We start from the raw sequence: 15,563 nt of genomic DNA, 5'->3' as shown, positions 1-15,563 counted from the left end.
CTCTTACATAAAGAATAATGATAATAGATAACCTAGGCCTCAAATATTAACTTCAAAAGATTGTTTTTTTTACTTATTATATTCATTCTTAGATTTGTATAATGAAAGATTTTAAAAAATAAGTTCACTTTCTGAAATAATTTTATTTATAAAATGCATTCCATACAAGGTAAGATTATGATCATTAACTGAAAATTGAATAACAAATCAAAACTTTAAGCCATGTATTGAATTGAATTAAGACATCACTTATTAAGAGTATGAACTAAGAATTCCGTGTCATTTTTTTTAATCATTTTTAAATATAAATAGTGTGAAATATATATAAATTAATACTATAATACACTAAGTGATGAAATTTTTGTTTCTATTTTGTATAATTATACTTAATTATGTGGATATATGTATTTCAAGTATTAGGAACAGAGATGAAACTGACTAATAGAATTAACTGAGATTAACTTAATCAAGTAAAAATTAATTTAATGTCCTTATTTAAAAAAAAATATTAAGCATGTTAATGTGTGCTTTGATGGGAAGAAAAAGAATAGTTATTTTTAGAACATCTCAATTTGCTTCTTGCATGGCTTTGTAAAGAAAGATTAGTATTCAAAGGTGACATTCAATGTATCTGTCATTGAACTTTACAATCTGTGTAAGAAACATGGACTCTTTTATTGGTTAAAACTGAAATACTCTTAGATGGAAGGAAAGATTTAATCAACTACTATACATATGCTGGCAAATGTTGTAATTTTCAGCAAAATTTTTTCATGCAAGGCCATATTACCCTCTGAAGCTAAATTTTTAGTTGATTTTCAAGAAAGCCTATCTCAGTGAAATTTATGCATAAGAAATTAAAAAAAAAAAAAAAAATGTAAAACAAAATTTATTGCATTTCGAAAAGCATTCCCCCAAAAATATGCTTACAATTCATTGACTGTTATGCTAATCTGTTAAACGGATGAAAAAAAAAAAAAAAAACTTTAAAGTCATTTAAAAAAAAAAATCCTGTCATATTTTTGTTAAATGAAATTTATCTTCATCTGTTATCTTGCATGGAAAAAAGAAATAAGAGGATGGAGGGGGGGGGGCTCTTTTTAATGTCCCATGTGAAAAAAATTACGTTATGAGATAGGAATTAAATGTATACAAATCATTCCCCTAAGACATTTTAGAATTCTACTGAAGAGCATTCAGTTCAATTATCTATTTGAAAATGCGGTTATTGTGAGTAAAAGTGAAATTATTTCTTAAAAAATGCTACAGATTGTGGATTGAGTAAAGAAAAATATTTAAAAAATGAATAATAGGCAGTTGGACTTAAAAGTGGATGTCAATTAAGCATTTTTTTAAAATTATATATTTCAGTAACAAGATTAGTTTGGAAAGGCAGAGAGTGTATGTAATCATAATGCTGGCCTAAATGTAAAAAAAAAAAATCTAAATTCCCAGCATCCTTTAAGAAATGTGTTTACAGAACGGTTTAGTCCCTCATAGAGTACTTACTGAAGTAATAAGGAAATTAAGGATTTTACAGTGATAATAAACCTCCCAAATAAAGCGGACAACACAATAAATATCTAGATTACCAAACCATACTACAATTTTACATGTTATATTTTTGAAATGTTAACTATGCTAATTTACAATCAGATATTTTTGTCAAAGTTTCAAAGATTGTCAATAGATCAGAAATCACCAAGTTTACTTCATTATTGTAATCATGATTATTTAAAATATATATCTGGAAGTAGAAATCCTATCAGTGAAATCTGTTATCTTTGATATATCTGTTGAAATATCTAAGCTATGAAGTTATGGATCTGGCGTCAATCTATACTGTATCTTATATATATCAACCTCATAGCTTTACATAGCCTTTTGCCAATTATTCAATGCTCTAGAAGAACAAAATTATTTTTGGTTTGTTCACTAATTACATAGTTAGATACTTTGTCTGAAAAAATGCGAATGAAAACAGTATAAATAGTAACCATTATATTTTAATATCTCTGAATTCAAGAGTACATAACAGAGTTTGCAAAACTGAGTTCAGGGAACACGTAGCCCCATGATTTTCAATGCCATTCATGCGCCGGTTGGGAGGCATCGGTTCTGGCAATGTGTGCAAGCTAGTCATCACACCAGACGTCCTTTCATCATCAAATAAACTTCCAAACATTTGGGTAAGAACTTAAAAGAAAAAACAATATAACTCCCAGCACTATATTAAGAAAATATAGCACCTTACAGTTTGTGCTATGACATTAAACCATTCATATTTGGTACATTTATAAACATTGATGTTTGAGAACGAAACACAATCTAGAGATGGACTCTTTGTCTGTCATCCGTCTATGTAGTTTGTTTCCTGGATTGTGATTGGTTAGAGAATTACATGTTTATTTACATTATAGATGGAAAATAAAGAGGGGAAATTTGTATTATTAAATTACTGTTTACCTATATAAGTTTGAGATGGGACATGAAAATGTTTTTCCCCTCATACTTTCAAACCTTTAATGCCGTATCAGACATTCTTTAAAATTATTTTCATATTGTCTATAACAATTTTAGAAATCTTAGTGAATATAAACAACAGTAAGTTCAGAATAACTTATGAATGCTACTGTATTATTAGCTTTCAAAAATGTTTTAAGAAAACAGCCAAAAGTTTAGAGTGGGATTTAAAAAAACAAACAAACAGAATATACTGATATGTTAGAGGATTTATTTATTTTATAGATTTGAAGCTTGCGCTAAAAACCACGTTTACCATATGAATATCGAAAGTAAACAAAAAATAAGCGGAGGAATGACCATTCTCATGTCAACCTTCCGGAGTTCAATCACAGGGAAGCTCATATCAGCAATCATGATGCTGTTGTAGACTGTGCTGTGATTGTACTCATTTAGGTTGACATGGTCAGGCCGATTTCTAGAAGTGTCTATTTCCAAACGATAGAACGTTACCGAACGATGAAATTATCGATATGATACTAATACTGTTTTGTTTCAACTGTTGGCAAAATAAATTTATTTGCTTAAGCGCATTTTATAAAGGTAGTAGAAATATATTTAATAATTATTTAAATACCTATGAGTATTTGAATAGCGTGAAATACACTCAACACGACAAATCTTTTTTTTTTTTTTTTTTTTTTACAACCGTTAGCATTTGGAGAATATACTTCAACTTCTGCATATTTTCTTTTGTTTCTTCTCTTCACTCGAACTCGTAGTTTCTTTATGTTTTGAAAACTTCTCCGATTTTGAAATTAGTGATAAGAATGCTAGTCGGTTTCTGTCATATCTCTTCGACATACTACATGTAAATTTCTGAGTCATTCGATTGTGACATCATTGTAAACATATATATCTTACGTCATGCTTCTTACTAATTTTCGATTTCTGTAGATATCAACTCAAAGAAACTAAACAGAATAATGTTACCTAGCCGAATTAAATTCTATCAAATGCTACATTTCTCGTTTCTTCCTTTCTGAAGTTGAAAATATATTGTGTAAGGTTAGTAGTTATGAGCTGTTTGAATTCCTGTTTCTGTGTTAATGTAAGAAATCACAAGTGTTTATTACGACTAATTGTTTACAAAGATTTTTGTTAATACGAATTTATATGTATTACAGATGCAACTGTTATCTGACTTTTATCATTATCTTTATGCATTTTTATATATATATTAAAAATTTTTGGAACGAAAGAAATTGTAAATAAACAAAAACCCACCAGAACGTGCAGAATTTCTTACTCCAAATTTTACTATGCCGCAGTGATAAATTGCCTGAGAGTTAATATATAAATGATTTTTTCTAATTTCGCAAACTAGCAAGCATCTAATGAATGGTGTCTGATAAAAAGTGATTTTATTAAATTAGTATTAAATATTAAATGTACATTTAGTAATAAGGTATTGAGTACACATATTAATAAATTACATTTGGAAAATTTAGCATATGGATATACTTATTATCTAATCAGTTTTTTTATGTGTTTATTTTAAGATAGAGATTGATCTTAAGAAAAAGTAATTATTGAGTCAACATTTTTGTGTTTAGCATGTATCTGTAAAGGATGAACTTTATGACTAGGTCCGGCTAATGAAAATAATCTTTTTAAGCATCAAGCAGTTTGTGATTTGACGTCTCCCTCCCCCCCAATTATTAACAAACTTTTGTTTGATTAACTAATTTTTTGTTTGATTCCATATGACAAATTATAAATACATATATGGGCGATTGAACTATAAATACATACATAGGGTTTTCAATTTTTTTTATATTGATGTATGATTTCAATTAGAAATATTTGTAGGTTTAAAAAAATTATCTTTGTTTTATTTGTTGGATTATTGTGTGTGTTGATAATTATTAGTTATTGTTGATTAATAATAATTAACAAAACTGTATACTGTGATACAAAACTGTAATCAGTTATTGAATAATTTTTGTTAATAATAATTAGTTATTGAGTAATTTTTGTTAATAATAATTAGTTATTGAATAATGTTCTAGATTTTTTTAAATTTTGGCTACTAATGAACATAAAAAAAAAATTATCAGAGTTGATGTTTATTTGTTAAAAAGAACACTTTTAAATTCTTAAAAACCTCAAGATTATTAACTAATTAAAATTTTTTTTTTTTTTTGCTCAATTAATCATTTTTTAACCACATTTATAGAAATCGTTATATTATCGTTATTATTTAAGAAAAAACAACCCTTTCATACAATCGTGCTTTGTTCCACATTTGCCATCTGTGCATTGTATAAAATATATCCTTTTGCATAATGAATTAAGGTAGTTTTTTTCTTTCTCTCCTATATGTTTTTTTCAACGTAACACTGGGATCTAAATTGTTGGGAGGGGGAGGGATGTAATTGGATAGTAACAGTAAACAATGCATTTTTTGATATTTCAAAAGTTTGAAAAATAATTGAAAAAATTATTTATTGTATGTCATATTTTCAGATAGTGCTTTCTGATGACAACTGAAGAAGAGTGGTGGATTGGAGATTATGCTGAAGAAATTCATGATTATCTCCGCCATAAAGAGCGGAAACGCCTCTTATTTCGAGGTCAATCACCTCAGTTGCATATGAGAAAGAAAATGGTAGAATGGATGGATACAGTTTGTCAAAAATTGAAATTTTGTACTACAGTACAGCATCTAGCTGTTTATCTGTTGGATATTTTCATGGACAATCATACTATTCATTTTGATCATTTACATATGGTTATTATTGGATGTTTGATTGTTGCAGGTGGAGTATTTTTTACTGTAAATTTTTAATATCTGTAGTTATTTTGACATTTATTCTTTAAAACATGGTGCTACTAAATAAATGTAGTGATTAAAGATTTGAAAATGCTATTTATTTAAAATTTATTTTAATTTCTTAAAATTAGTTTCTTTGACATGATAAAATTTGCTTACAGAACCATGTTCTAATTATTTTTTATGTATAGTGTTGTATCATTTTACATAAGATTACATTTTGAATATTTTTAAGGTGTCAAAATGATTTAGTAGGTTTTTCTTTCAGCAGTTGATATTAGGTATAAAATTATACAAATTGTATTATTTGCCAATAAAGTTATTTGTAAAAAAATCATTTTATTTTATATTTGAAATTTAAATAAAGCTATTCTTTTAAAAGTGTTTAATTTATGATTCTTAAAATTGATTATAATACTCAATTAAACTCATTCATTTATTGTAGAAGTAGATACAAATTGAATATGCTTAAAGTAGTATTAGGTGAGAATCGAGCACTGTGAATTGCTTATTGCATCATTACTGATTTTTTTTCTCTTTTGTTATTCATTTTTCTTGAAGTATTGGGATTTGTTTTGATATGTTAATTTTAATTCTTTTTAGTTAAACTTGAAGAAAATGACAATCTCATACCAAAGAATAGTGATTTGAATGTACTGTTGGGCAACAAGTATAAGCTGATTGAATTTGTCCAGATGGAAGTGTCTGTCTTAAACTTCTTCAACTGGGATGTTTTGTTTCCTACAGCTGCTCATTTTGCTGAATATTATGCATTGTATGCTGTGCAGCAAAGTGATAAACATGAAAACAAACCTCTGTCAAACTATGATCTTGTAAAGGTGTATGTGCAAAAATATATAGACTATTTCCTTGAAGTGACTATTTTGGGTAAGTTTTTACTTCATTTTTTTTGTATTGATATAATTTGTTTCATTATTACTTTACACAGTTTTATTTATTTTATCACAAAAAAAAAATTATATAACATCTGTTGCTTTTGTAAATTGTAGTATGTCATTTGATATACAAGAGATTCAAGAAGCCATACATGTAATTTTACATATTCAGTCAAGTATTTTTTCTCCTAAATTGGCAAATAATAAATGAAGAATAATGGCATTATTGCGTTCTCACTAATGTTGAAACAGCTGTACTGCAATCTTAAAAAGATAATTTTGGTTGTTATTTTCCAGCATGCAAATTTTTAACTTGGGTAAAAGAATTATTACTAATTTTCATATTGACAATAATACAGCATTTTCTTGTTTATGCATGTGCGATATAATTCATAAATTTGATAGTTACCTACATTACTGGTATGGAATGTATATCTCGGGATCTCTTTTAATTATTGCTATTATTAGGACTTATTAAATATCATTGCATAATTCCTCAGTCAGTTTCATGTTTTTGTCTTGTCTCATTAATTGCACCATTGAAGCCCAATAGTTTAGTTCCTTTGTTGCATTTTGTTATTATAAAGTATGATGCACAATGCTTGTTACCTGTTCAAATTTTGCTAGTATTTTAAAAACAATTTTAATTTTCTTGTATTGCTAAGCTTCAAATCGATTGAAATTTATATAAATGAAATCTCAATCAAATTTTCATTGCTTACTGATAATAATACCAGTGTAATCAATTTGCTTGGTATGACATTTGTTATAATTAAATATACTTCTAGATTGAATACCTTCTTCAAAATAAGTTTATCTGTAGAAATTAATTTTTCTGTTTTAAATTTTAGATCATGCATTTATTAACCTAGCACCCTCTTTGGTTGCTGCAGCATGTATTGCTTCCACACGTGTATGTTTAACACTAAGTCCTCCCTGGCCATTGCTATTGCAGAAAATAACATCATATAACTACACTCAGTTGAAGCCATGTGTTGAATTGCTATTAAGGTAAGTTGCTTATTTTTGTAACAAATGCCAAAATCTTTAACTTTATCACAGTTTAAATCGTGACAAGAATTGACCAGTGTTTATTCAGCTTCATAGATTTAGAAAAGTGTCTCCGTGCATAAAAGAATTTGGTAATTTTTTAAAAAATTTTTATTTCTTGATTTTGTATGAAATAAAGGAAAAAGTTAAAAAAAAAGTTAAAAAAATTATATGCATTAGTTTATTTGTATTATATATATGACACTTTCTTTTAGTATTGTGAGTGTTATCTACAAGAGTGGCTGTTAATAAAGTGTATCTGAGTAGTAAAATGATCTGGTAGGCCATATATTTTAAATATTTTTAAGCTTATTTGGAATATTCTGATAATTCTTTTGTTACACCTAAATTATTTTTTTATTATAATAATCCAAAATCTTTTATAACCATTTGTGTTAATGTTTGGTTATTTAAAATCTGAACATGAGTAATTATTCAGTTTGTTTAAAGTTTAAAATATATTTATAAAAATATGTTTAAATATTAAATGTATACATAAACATAATCATTGATTTCGCACTTCATAATATTTCAGTAAAAAGAAAATTATGGATATTTATTCCTACATTAGATGGATATTTTTGATTAATATAAAACCATAAAGTTTTAATTCCTAATAAAAGGTTTGATATTATTCTATTGTAAGGATTTAACATTATGTGGGGTTGAAAAAATTCCAGTGGTAAACTTACTATTTGTTAAAAGAATTATGCAAGTTATATTAAGTTTTGATATTCAGCCTTTGTTTATGAAATAATCTGTGAAAACATTTTTATATGCAGTATGGTAAACATTTCCATAAATATAGTTTTTGGTAAAGATGTACTTTACTGTATCCCTTGCTGCACCAGGGATGCCAATAAAGATCACGGACAAAATTAACACTTCTGCAAAACAGTTATGGTTACCACTTTCTGTTATGATTAATATTATGATATTTACTGATAAGTATTGTTTTATCCGAGTTATTATTTTTTTAACCTTTGATATCACTGTCACTGCTTATCTTAACAATTTTGAATAAAGATTTTCAAACCAGCTGCACTGGTCTGTTAAGTAGGGTAAAATTTAGAGCATGTGATGCCTTCGGCATCTGAAGAAGGCACCAAGCAGATTTTTTTAACTTGAAAAAAACAGCCTATGGCTTTGCTAGCAGCAGGAGCAGGGGATCCTAGTAGCTTTTCTGGCTCATTGAACATAAGGACTGTGTGGTTAACAGGAACAATACATAATCAAAAGAAAAGAAAGAAGTAATCAAACCATTCTCCATACAAAATTTCAAACAAGAATCCTTTTCCTAACTCGCAATATATATATATATATTGCACTCGCTCTTCATCCATTCTGGATTTTTCTTCCATTTCCTGCCATCCCATTCATCACACATCCATTCTTGAACAATTACCAACATAATGAATTATCAAAAAACCCACCAGATCAGAAAAAGATTACAAAAAGTGCAATGAGTTCCAAGCGAATTCTTAAAATAATAATTCAAATGTTTTTTGAAACGCATACCGATAGTTAAGTGTTGCAAAAGATTAAATATTTTCTGTTCTTATTCACGTTACAATATTTTATTAACAATAAAAAACTTTTAATTAAAATTCAAAATTAAAATATTTAATTGATATTTATTATTTTAACATTTTTCATAAAATAGTTGTAGTTCATGTACAACTCAACCACTATAAAAAGTACTAATCAAAACAACATTTGGGTTACTATAAGATCGCTTTATTGGATTACCATATTGGCGACATACTCGGGGGCACATTAAACTACATTTCAACCAAGATTTTTTTACTTTTATAGTAGTTTAAACCTCTTGCTGCTTATTCTGTGTTTCCGCAGGGAATGTAGAAATAGCAAAATTTGTTCAACCCGCGATTTCTGAGGAGATGTATTTTTCCATCTGTTTAGCTGTGCAACCCACTCTTTTCCTGTTGATGGTTTTCATTATGGGTTTTCTGGTTTCATTCAAATCTGGGTTAACAGATAATATTAGTTATCCATGGTTCTCTGAAGTATACAAGCATGTTTTGCAGTATTTTGCACGTTCATTTTAGGGTTCAAATATGTCTGGCAGAAAACAAATTGCAATTTTTGAATCTGTTTTGATAAAAGAATTGCATAGTGAGAGGGTTAAATTGCCTTGATTTTTGGTAGGGACTTTATATGAAATTATCTGAGGTAGGTCTAACTAGAGATGCCATATTTTTGTTTATAATTATGTTTTTATTTTTATTTTATTTTGTTTATTTTAGTGATTCTTTTTTTTAGTATACAAAATATCTACTGATCATTGAACAGTGAAAAAGTTTTATTTAAATGATTTGGTTAAATGTTATTCATTAAATAAAAACTATTTTCATATGCTGAAAAAAAAAAAAAAAAATTAGGACTACCTTTTGCTTTTCAACTTGTTTTGGACAGGTAGTTAACATTTTCTAGAATATTATTAACACTTTCTCTACTCCTTAGCTTGAAGCAGTGGATGAAACATGATAAAATACACTAATATAAAGCCATTTTGTTTATAAAAACACATTATTGCAATATGTTCAAAATAAATATTTGAAATTTCAGTGTTCAATTTCTTCATTTTGCAACAGAAGAAATTTTGTTTAATTATTAATTAGTGAATAATTTTTCAAATCTTAAGTTGCTGTTATTTAGTTCTCTTAAATTGTAAGCATTTTACAATTTTTTGATTAATGTAAGAGGGCACACATTGCTACTTTATATTGAAAATTTGGTAACTCAAGGCTTAACAGTGTATCTTGCAAAGAATGAAAATACAGATACATTTTTTTGTTACTGTTGTTATTGCTTGAAATTGTTTACATTTTAGTTAATTTTCTCTCTGAATTGATTTTCAAATTATTGTTTTTTTGTGAAATTTGTATTTCTTTTTTTAAAATCAATCCATAATTATGTTTAACTTTATACTATTTTTAAAAAAATTATTCTTATAAGTTTAGTTGTGCTACATTCTTCATTACAAGTGCTTTTATGTAAGAAAATAAAGAATTTTTCAATGTTTTTTTTTGTTATAATGTTTACTTTTAACAAATTATAATATTTAATCTTTTAGGGCTCTTGACATTGACATGCTGATGAGTAAGCGGAGTGCTGAAAGAAAAGCCTCGGATTCTTCACATTGTTCTAAGACTAATGGTAGTTCTTCACCAGTGTCTTCAGATTGCATGGTTTTGTCGTGAATAGGTTTCCTTTTTTGAAGTTTAGGATTCAAGCATTTTACTAAGAAACTGAACCTCAATGCAAACTGTCTGTGATATTGATACTGAAGTCATATCAACTAAATATTGAGACGATTCCTACTTAACTGTTTACCTCATTTTATTTTCATTTACAGTTCACATGTTCTGAAAGTCATACATATTGTGCCAAATGAACCAAGTTTACTTGCTTTCCATATATTATAAGGAATCTCGTAGGTTTTTTTTACAGTATATATTTACTTAAACGATAGTTCCTATTTACCTTTTATGAAGACTGAAATAAAGAAATATTCTTAATAGATTGTACTGCTATTTAATAAAGCATCCTATTTTTATATGCTGAACATTTTTTAAATTTAAAAAAAAAAAAATCTGAAGTTCATATAATAATAGCAATGAAATAGTATAAATATTTTGTGTTTTGAGACATATCTGTACTACATGCTTGATTTTTTTGGTATGTTGATAGACATACCCAACTTATATATATATTTATTTATTTGAATATACTGCAAGCAAAGTAAAACTTAAGTTTATTCAAAGTACCTGATAAATAATTTTTCTTTTCTAAAGAAAATTCTTTTGAATTTTTTTTTATTTAATCTTATATAACTGGAATGCAAATTAGCTTGTTTGTATTTCGGGGTTTTTAAGATACGACTTGCAAAGTTAATATGAAAAAAGTTGTGAATTGCAGCAATTACTCTTGTTATTTGTAAATTTTAACTTTTTGAGATGTTTCTATTAGTAGTAGTTATTTTTACTTGCACATTCCTATTTTCTGTGAGATTTTCCTTTTATATTTGGAATTCCATTTTTGATTTTTGCTGTGTTAGATTTGTAAATTTTGATAGTATGATGTATATGCTCAATATTTTTATTTAAGACTAGTCTTTCAAATTAAAAAGTATATAAATATTGTTTTCTTTTTAGCCATAATGCAAAAGTGTACAGTTACTTTAGAAGGTTTTTAATATGTATTTCACATTCTTCTTGAAACTATGTAAAAATTGATTCCCGAGTATGAATATAATTATATCTTTGTATCAGAATGTCGTAGTATTTGCAGAAGTTTCGGAAAAAAATTAAAATTGGTACGATCCCTCCTCCTTTTCCTATTTTTTTCTCTTTTTTTGCAAATGTTTGTTATATTTTATATTCATTTTTTTAAATATTTGATATTCCATTTGTATTAATATATTTATGAAATTGATAAAGGGTTCTTTAGATTTCGTGTATGTAATATTTTAATAAATATATTTGAAAACCTATATAAAATAAGGTTTGTTAAAAAAGCGGAAAATATTATCATGTATGATTGAGAATATATATATATAATAAATGTAATATATTATTAATGCATGAAATTTAGAATTGCCTGTTTCCCCCTTTGAACATTACATAAAAATAAATCATAGTTACGTAACATTTGAGTCATCTAATTTGCGTTTTAATATTTTATAAGAGAGCTTGCATAACTGTTTAGAAGTGATTTTGTTGTTGGCAACATTTTTCAATCTGAAGATTTCTAATTACAAAAGGTCATTTGATCTGTTCTTTAGTTTGGATAAATTTTATCAGAACAATAAAATTTATAATATTTTAATAGTTGTGCATGTGTTTGTCTCTCAAACATAAATTAAACAAATGATTTATGATATATATTCAAGAATTCTTAATTTGAGAATATCATACCATGATAATAGTGTTAAAAGTTTTGACATCTACTGTACTGTTTGATTTCTCATTCTGTGAATGTTATGATTCGAAATGTTCAAAATCTTAATAGAATGTTTAATGGAAACTTTTAAGGCAAAAGAAATTACAGAAGTTTTGTCTTCAGCAATAAGTATCATTTAAGAAAAGTTTTGCTCTAGTGTTTGATATGTTTTTCAGTGGAGAGCTGAATAATATTCACTTGCATTAAAGGACACTTGTACTATTTTTATTTCAAAATCGTTTTCTCCATCTAGTTTGTAATATCAGTATTATTTTTTGAGAAATGAGATTTTATTGAAATTTGTATTTTGCAATATAGATACTGATATGTATGTTAGTAATGAAGTGTATAATTAAATTTTCATGAAATATCTCGCTATTTTGTGAAGTATTGGATGGAATCAATTTAAAGTTCTTTAGTAAATTAATATAACATTCAGTAAAGAAAGATAGCTAGATGAATTGTAAAAAATACTTCCTAATGATAACTGTCGTATAAAAAAAGTTATTATTTTGTAACATTCTTAATAAAAAAAAAAATTCAGTTATTTCTTCCATTTTTTTTTTGCTCATGTATTTGAAAAAATTCATCATTCAAATTAACATTTTAATGTTTTGTACTGTGCCATGGGATAGTTAGTTAAAATTTTAATTTAAATAATTTGAGGCTAATTTGTTATTACTTCCTTTTTATTTATTATTATTATTAAATTCCTGTTATGCATCATTATTCTATGAAATAACTAATAAGTTTTCATAGAATACTAACAAGTGTTTAGCTATAACTGATTACATTTGTCATTTCATGAAAGAACTGTATATTTTATGAATTTTACTACTTAAATGAAGATATATACTAAAAGAGGAATCATTACTTATTTTTTTATTTTTATAATATTAGCCAAAAGCTGTTTCTTTTCTTTTTTTTAATAGCATATTTTTATTGGACATTTCTGATTTGAAAAATCATCTAATTATCTTAAATAGTTTGTCATAAGAATTTTATAAACAAGGAGGTTATATGCATATATTCCATATTGTGTTTTGAAATGTGTCCATAATTCTTATTTGTTTTGTATTAAAAAATATATATATATTGCCGAAAAAACATTTTTCTTATCCAGAAATAAATGTTTCTGTAAATTTGTAAAAGCGAATTGCTCACTGAATGTGGAACATCATTAACAGGGTACTTGAGTGTAATATATAGATATATTAATATATAATATACATATTTCCTTATTTTAGTACAAATATTTTTGATATTTTGAAATTTTATTTATTTTGGAAGTGTAAAAAGTCATCAAACAGTGCCTTACTGAAGTATATTGGAAGAATACATTCCACTTTGCTTTGGAACATTTGTAAATTATGTACTACTCGTGTCTTGCACAATCCATGATATACTAATAAAATAAAATATTCTGAAACTAAATTTTTTTAATGCTTCATTTTGTAATACCCATAACACTTATAAACAATTTTTTAAAGATAATATGTTATTTAAGCATATTTCTATGTATGGCACAGTTTCATTTTTAAAGCCTTAGTTTTCAGGAACTGTGTGTGTGTGTGGAGGGTACAATTAGTATCATTATCCAAAATATATAAAGGTATGTTTGAAATTCCTCTCTCCTATTTACTAAAAATATATTCTAAAAATGAAATTGGACAGTGGTAAAGAATCGGACAATATGGATAAAATATTACATAGAAGTTTATAAAAGATAAGTATGTAAAATAGGCATTTTTATGTTTAAAAGAAAAAGAAAAAATGACATTTTTTTCATAGTTTTTCTCCAATGGTGAGGGAAAATGAGGAATAAAAGGTGTTGTAAATTCTTGTTCAAAATTGAGGCTACATATTACATAATAGGATACATTGGATTATATGAAATATAAATTGTGAGCTGAAGTTATGCAAGCAATACCTTGACTTAGCCAGAGGACATGCCGAAAACTTGATAGGGCCACACCAAAGTGCAACCCCATGTAGCACGAAGGAACAAACAACACTTGCAAATAACAAAGAACCCTCTAGAGAAAACACATATTGATATAGAAAAAAGAATAGAAGGGGAAAAAAAGACATTGTATTTTACATTACATATTAAAGTGGGAAACATTAAAAATACATAAAAAGGATGTTAATGTTTCACATTAGAAGAGAACTAAAGACAAGAGCTTTGACAAAATGTCCCCAATAGAAGATTTAATGAGTGGAATTTTTAAGAGTTCTTCGACACCAAGAGGCATCTAATTTCTTGGCCATCTGAGTCTGTGTTCTTGCTATAGTGCACAAGCTTTGATCACGTGATTTATAGATCCTTTGATTTCACACTGACAAATTGGACTTTTGTCAAAGAAACGACTTTGATGTACAGAAAATACACCATGTCCAGTGTATACTTGGTTAAGATAAGTCGCCCTCTATTCAGTGAACAGAAACGTTTTTAAAATGCTGATTGGTTGTTCTCCCCTTGATGGAATTATCCCATCTCTCCTGACAATCCTTAATTATTAATTTTCTAGTCTCATTTCTGAGTTGGATTTTGGACTCATGGAAAGTTATTTCTTGGGTTTCTAAATTTAAAGCTTCCTTGGCTAGTGTATCTGCTTTTTCATCTCCAATATACTCTTGATGAGCTCTAATCCTGATCAATTCAACACCAAGTTCAGCAGCTTTTTCTTTTATATCCAATATTATTTTTCTTGTTTCACCAACAGAATCAAAGGCCATTAAAAGATGAAGATTATAAGTTATTGAGGTGAAGTTATGCAAGAATCAACATGCCTTTAGTTTATAACTGATCATATTGTCCGAGAGATGCTACTTTTTTAAAATTATCAAAACAACAGATAAACAAAAGAAAAAAAAAGGAATTTATTTAATTCATCTTTTGGAGAATAGTGCACTGCATGAGAATAAATCGCATTCTTTCCACTGCATTATATATTATGCAATAGTCCATTGTAAAGAGTAATCTTAACATAACCATAAATGTGAATTAGTTGGTGGATATCTCCAGTTTTTTCAAATTATATTGCAAATTAATTTGACAGTGAACTTTTCTCAATCTTACAGTCGATATTTTCTCATTAAATTATATACTCCTGAATCATTCTGATGGTAAAAAGATAAGAAAAAAATTAACTATTTTGAATCGCCTTCATTCTATGAAAATTGCTGAGGCATTTTGCCACAATTTATAAATAAATTCCTATAAATTGGAAACTTGATTCATTTAGTCATTATTTTACTGACTGAAACTTAGACTTTTTGGATGTATTTATTGTTTAAGCATAATCATTCTGATTAATGAACTATGTGCTTTATCTGTTTATTTTCTGATA

The 15,563-nt window shown here is 26.9% G+C and overlaps 1 protein-coding gene and 1 long non-coding RNA gene across 2 annotated transcripts; one reads left to right on the top strand and one right to left on the bottom strand.

Annotated features, from left to right (window-relative positions):
• Positions 1 to 1,988: 1,988 nt before the first annotated feature.
• LOC129981595 (uncharacterized) lies at positions 1,989 to 2,962 on the bottom strand. Its single transcript, XR_008785329.1, has 2 exons — positions 2,780 to 2,962; positions 1,989 to 2,196 (listed from the first exon to the last, which is right to left on the bottom strand). It is a non-coding gene; the product is annotated as an uncharacterized LOC129981595 (long non-coding RNA).
• A 255-nt stretch (positions 2,963 to 3,217) lies between these two features.
• LOC129981664 (cyclin-J-like) lies at positions 3,218 to 13,632 on the top strand. Its single transcript, XM_056092598.1, has 5 exons — positions 3,218 to 3,531; positions 4,993 to 5,285; positions 5,903 to 6,187; positions 7,047 to 7,206; positions 10,343 to 13,632. The coding sequence occupies exons 2-5, from the start codon at positions 5,006 to 5,008 to the stop codon at positions 10,467 to 10,469; spliced, it is 852 nt and encodes a 283-aa protein (XP_055948573.1). The 5' UTR covers positions 3,218 to 3,531; positions 4,993 to 5,005; the 3' UTR covers positions 10,470 to 13,632.
• Positions 13,633 to 15,563: the final 1,931 nt, after the last annotated feature.

This window comes from Argiope bruennichi, chromosome 8, assembly GCF_947563725.1.
Source record: "Argiope bruennichi chromosome 8, qqArgBrue1.1, whole genome shotgun sequence".
NCBI lineage: Eukaryota > Metazoa > Arthropoda > Arachnida > Araneae > Araneidae > Argiope > Argiope bruennichi.
The sequence above is the reverse complement of the archived record's forward strand: the minus strand, read 5'-3'. Positions and strand labels throughout refer to the sequence as shown.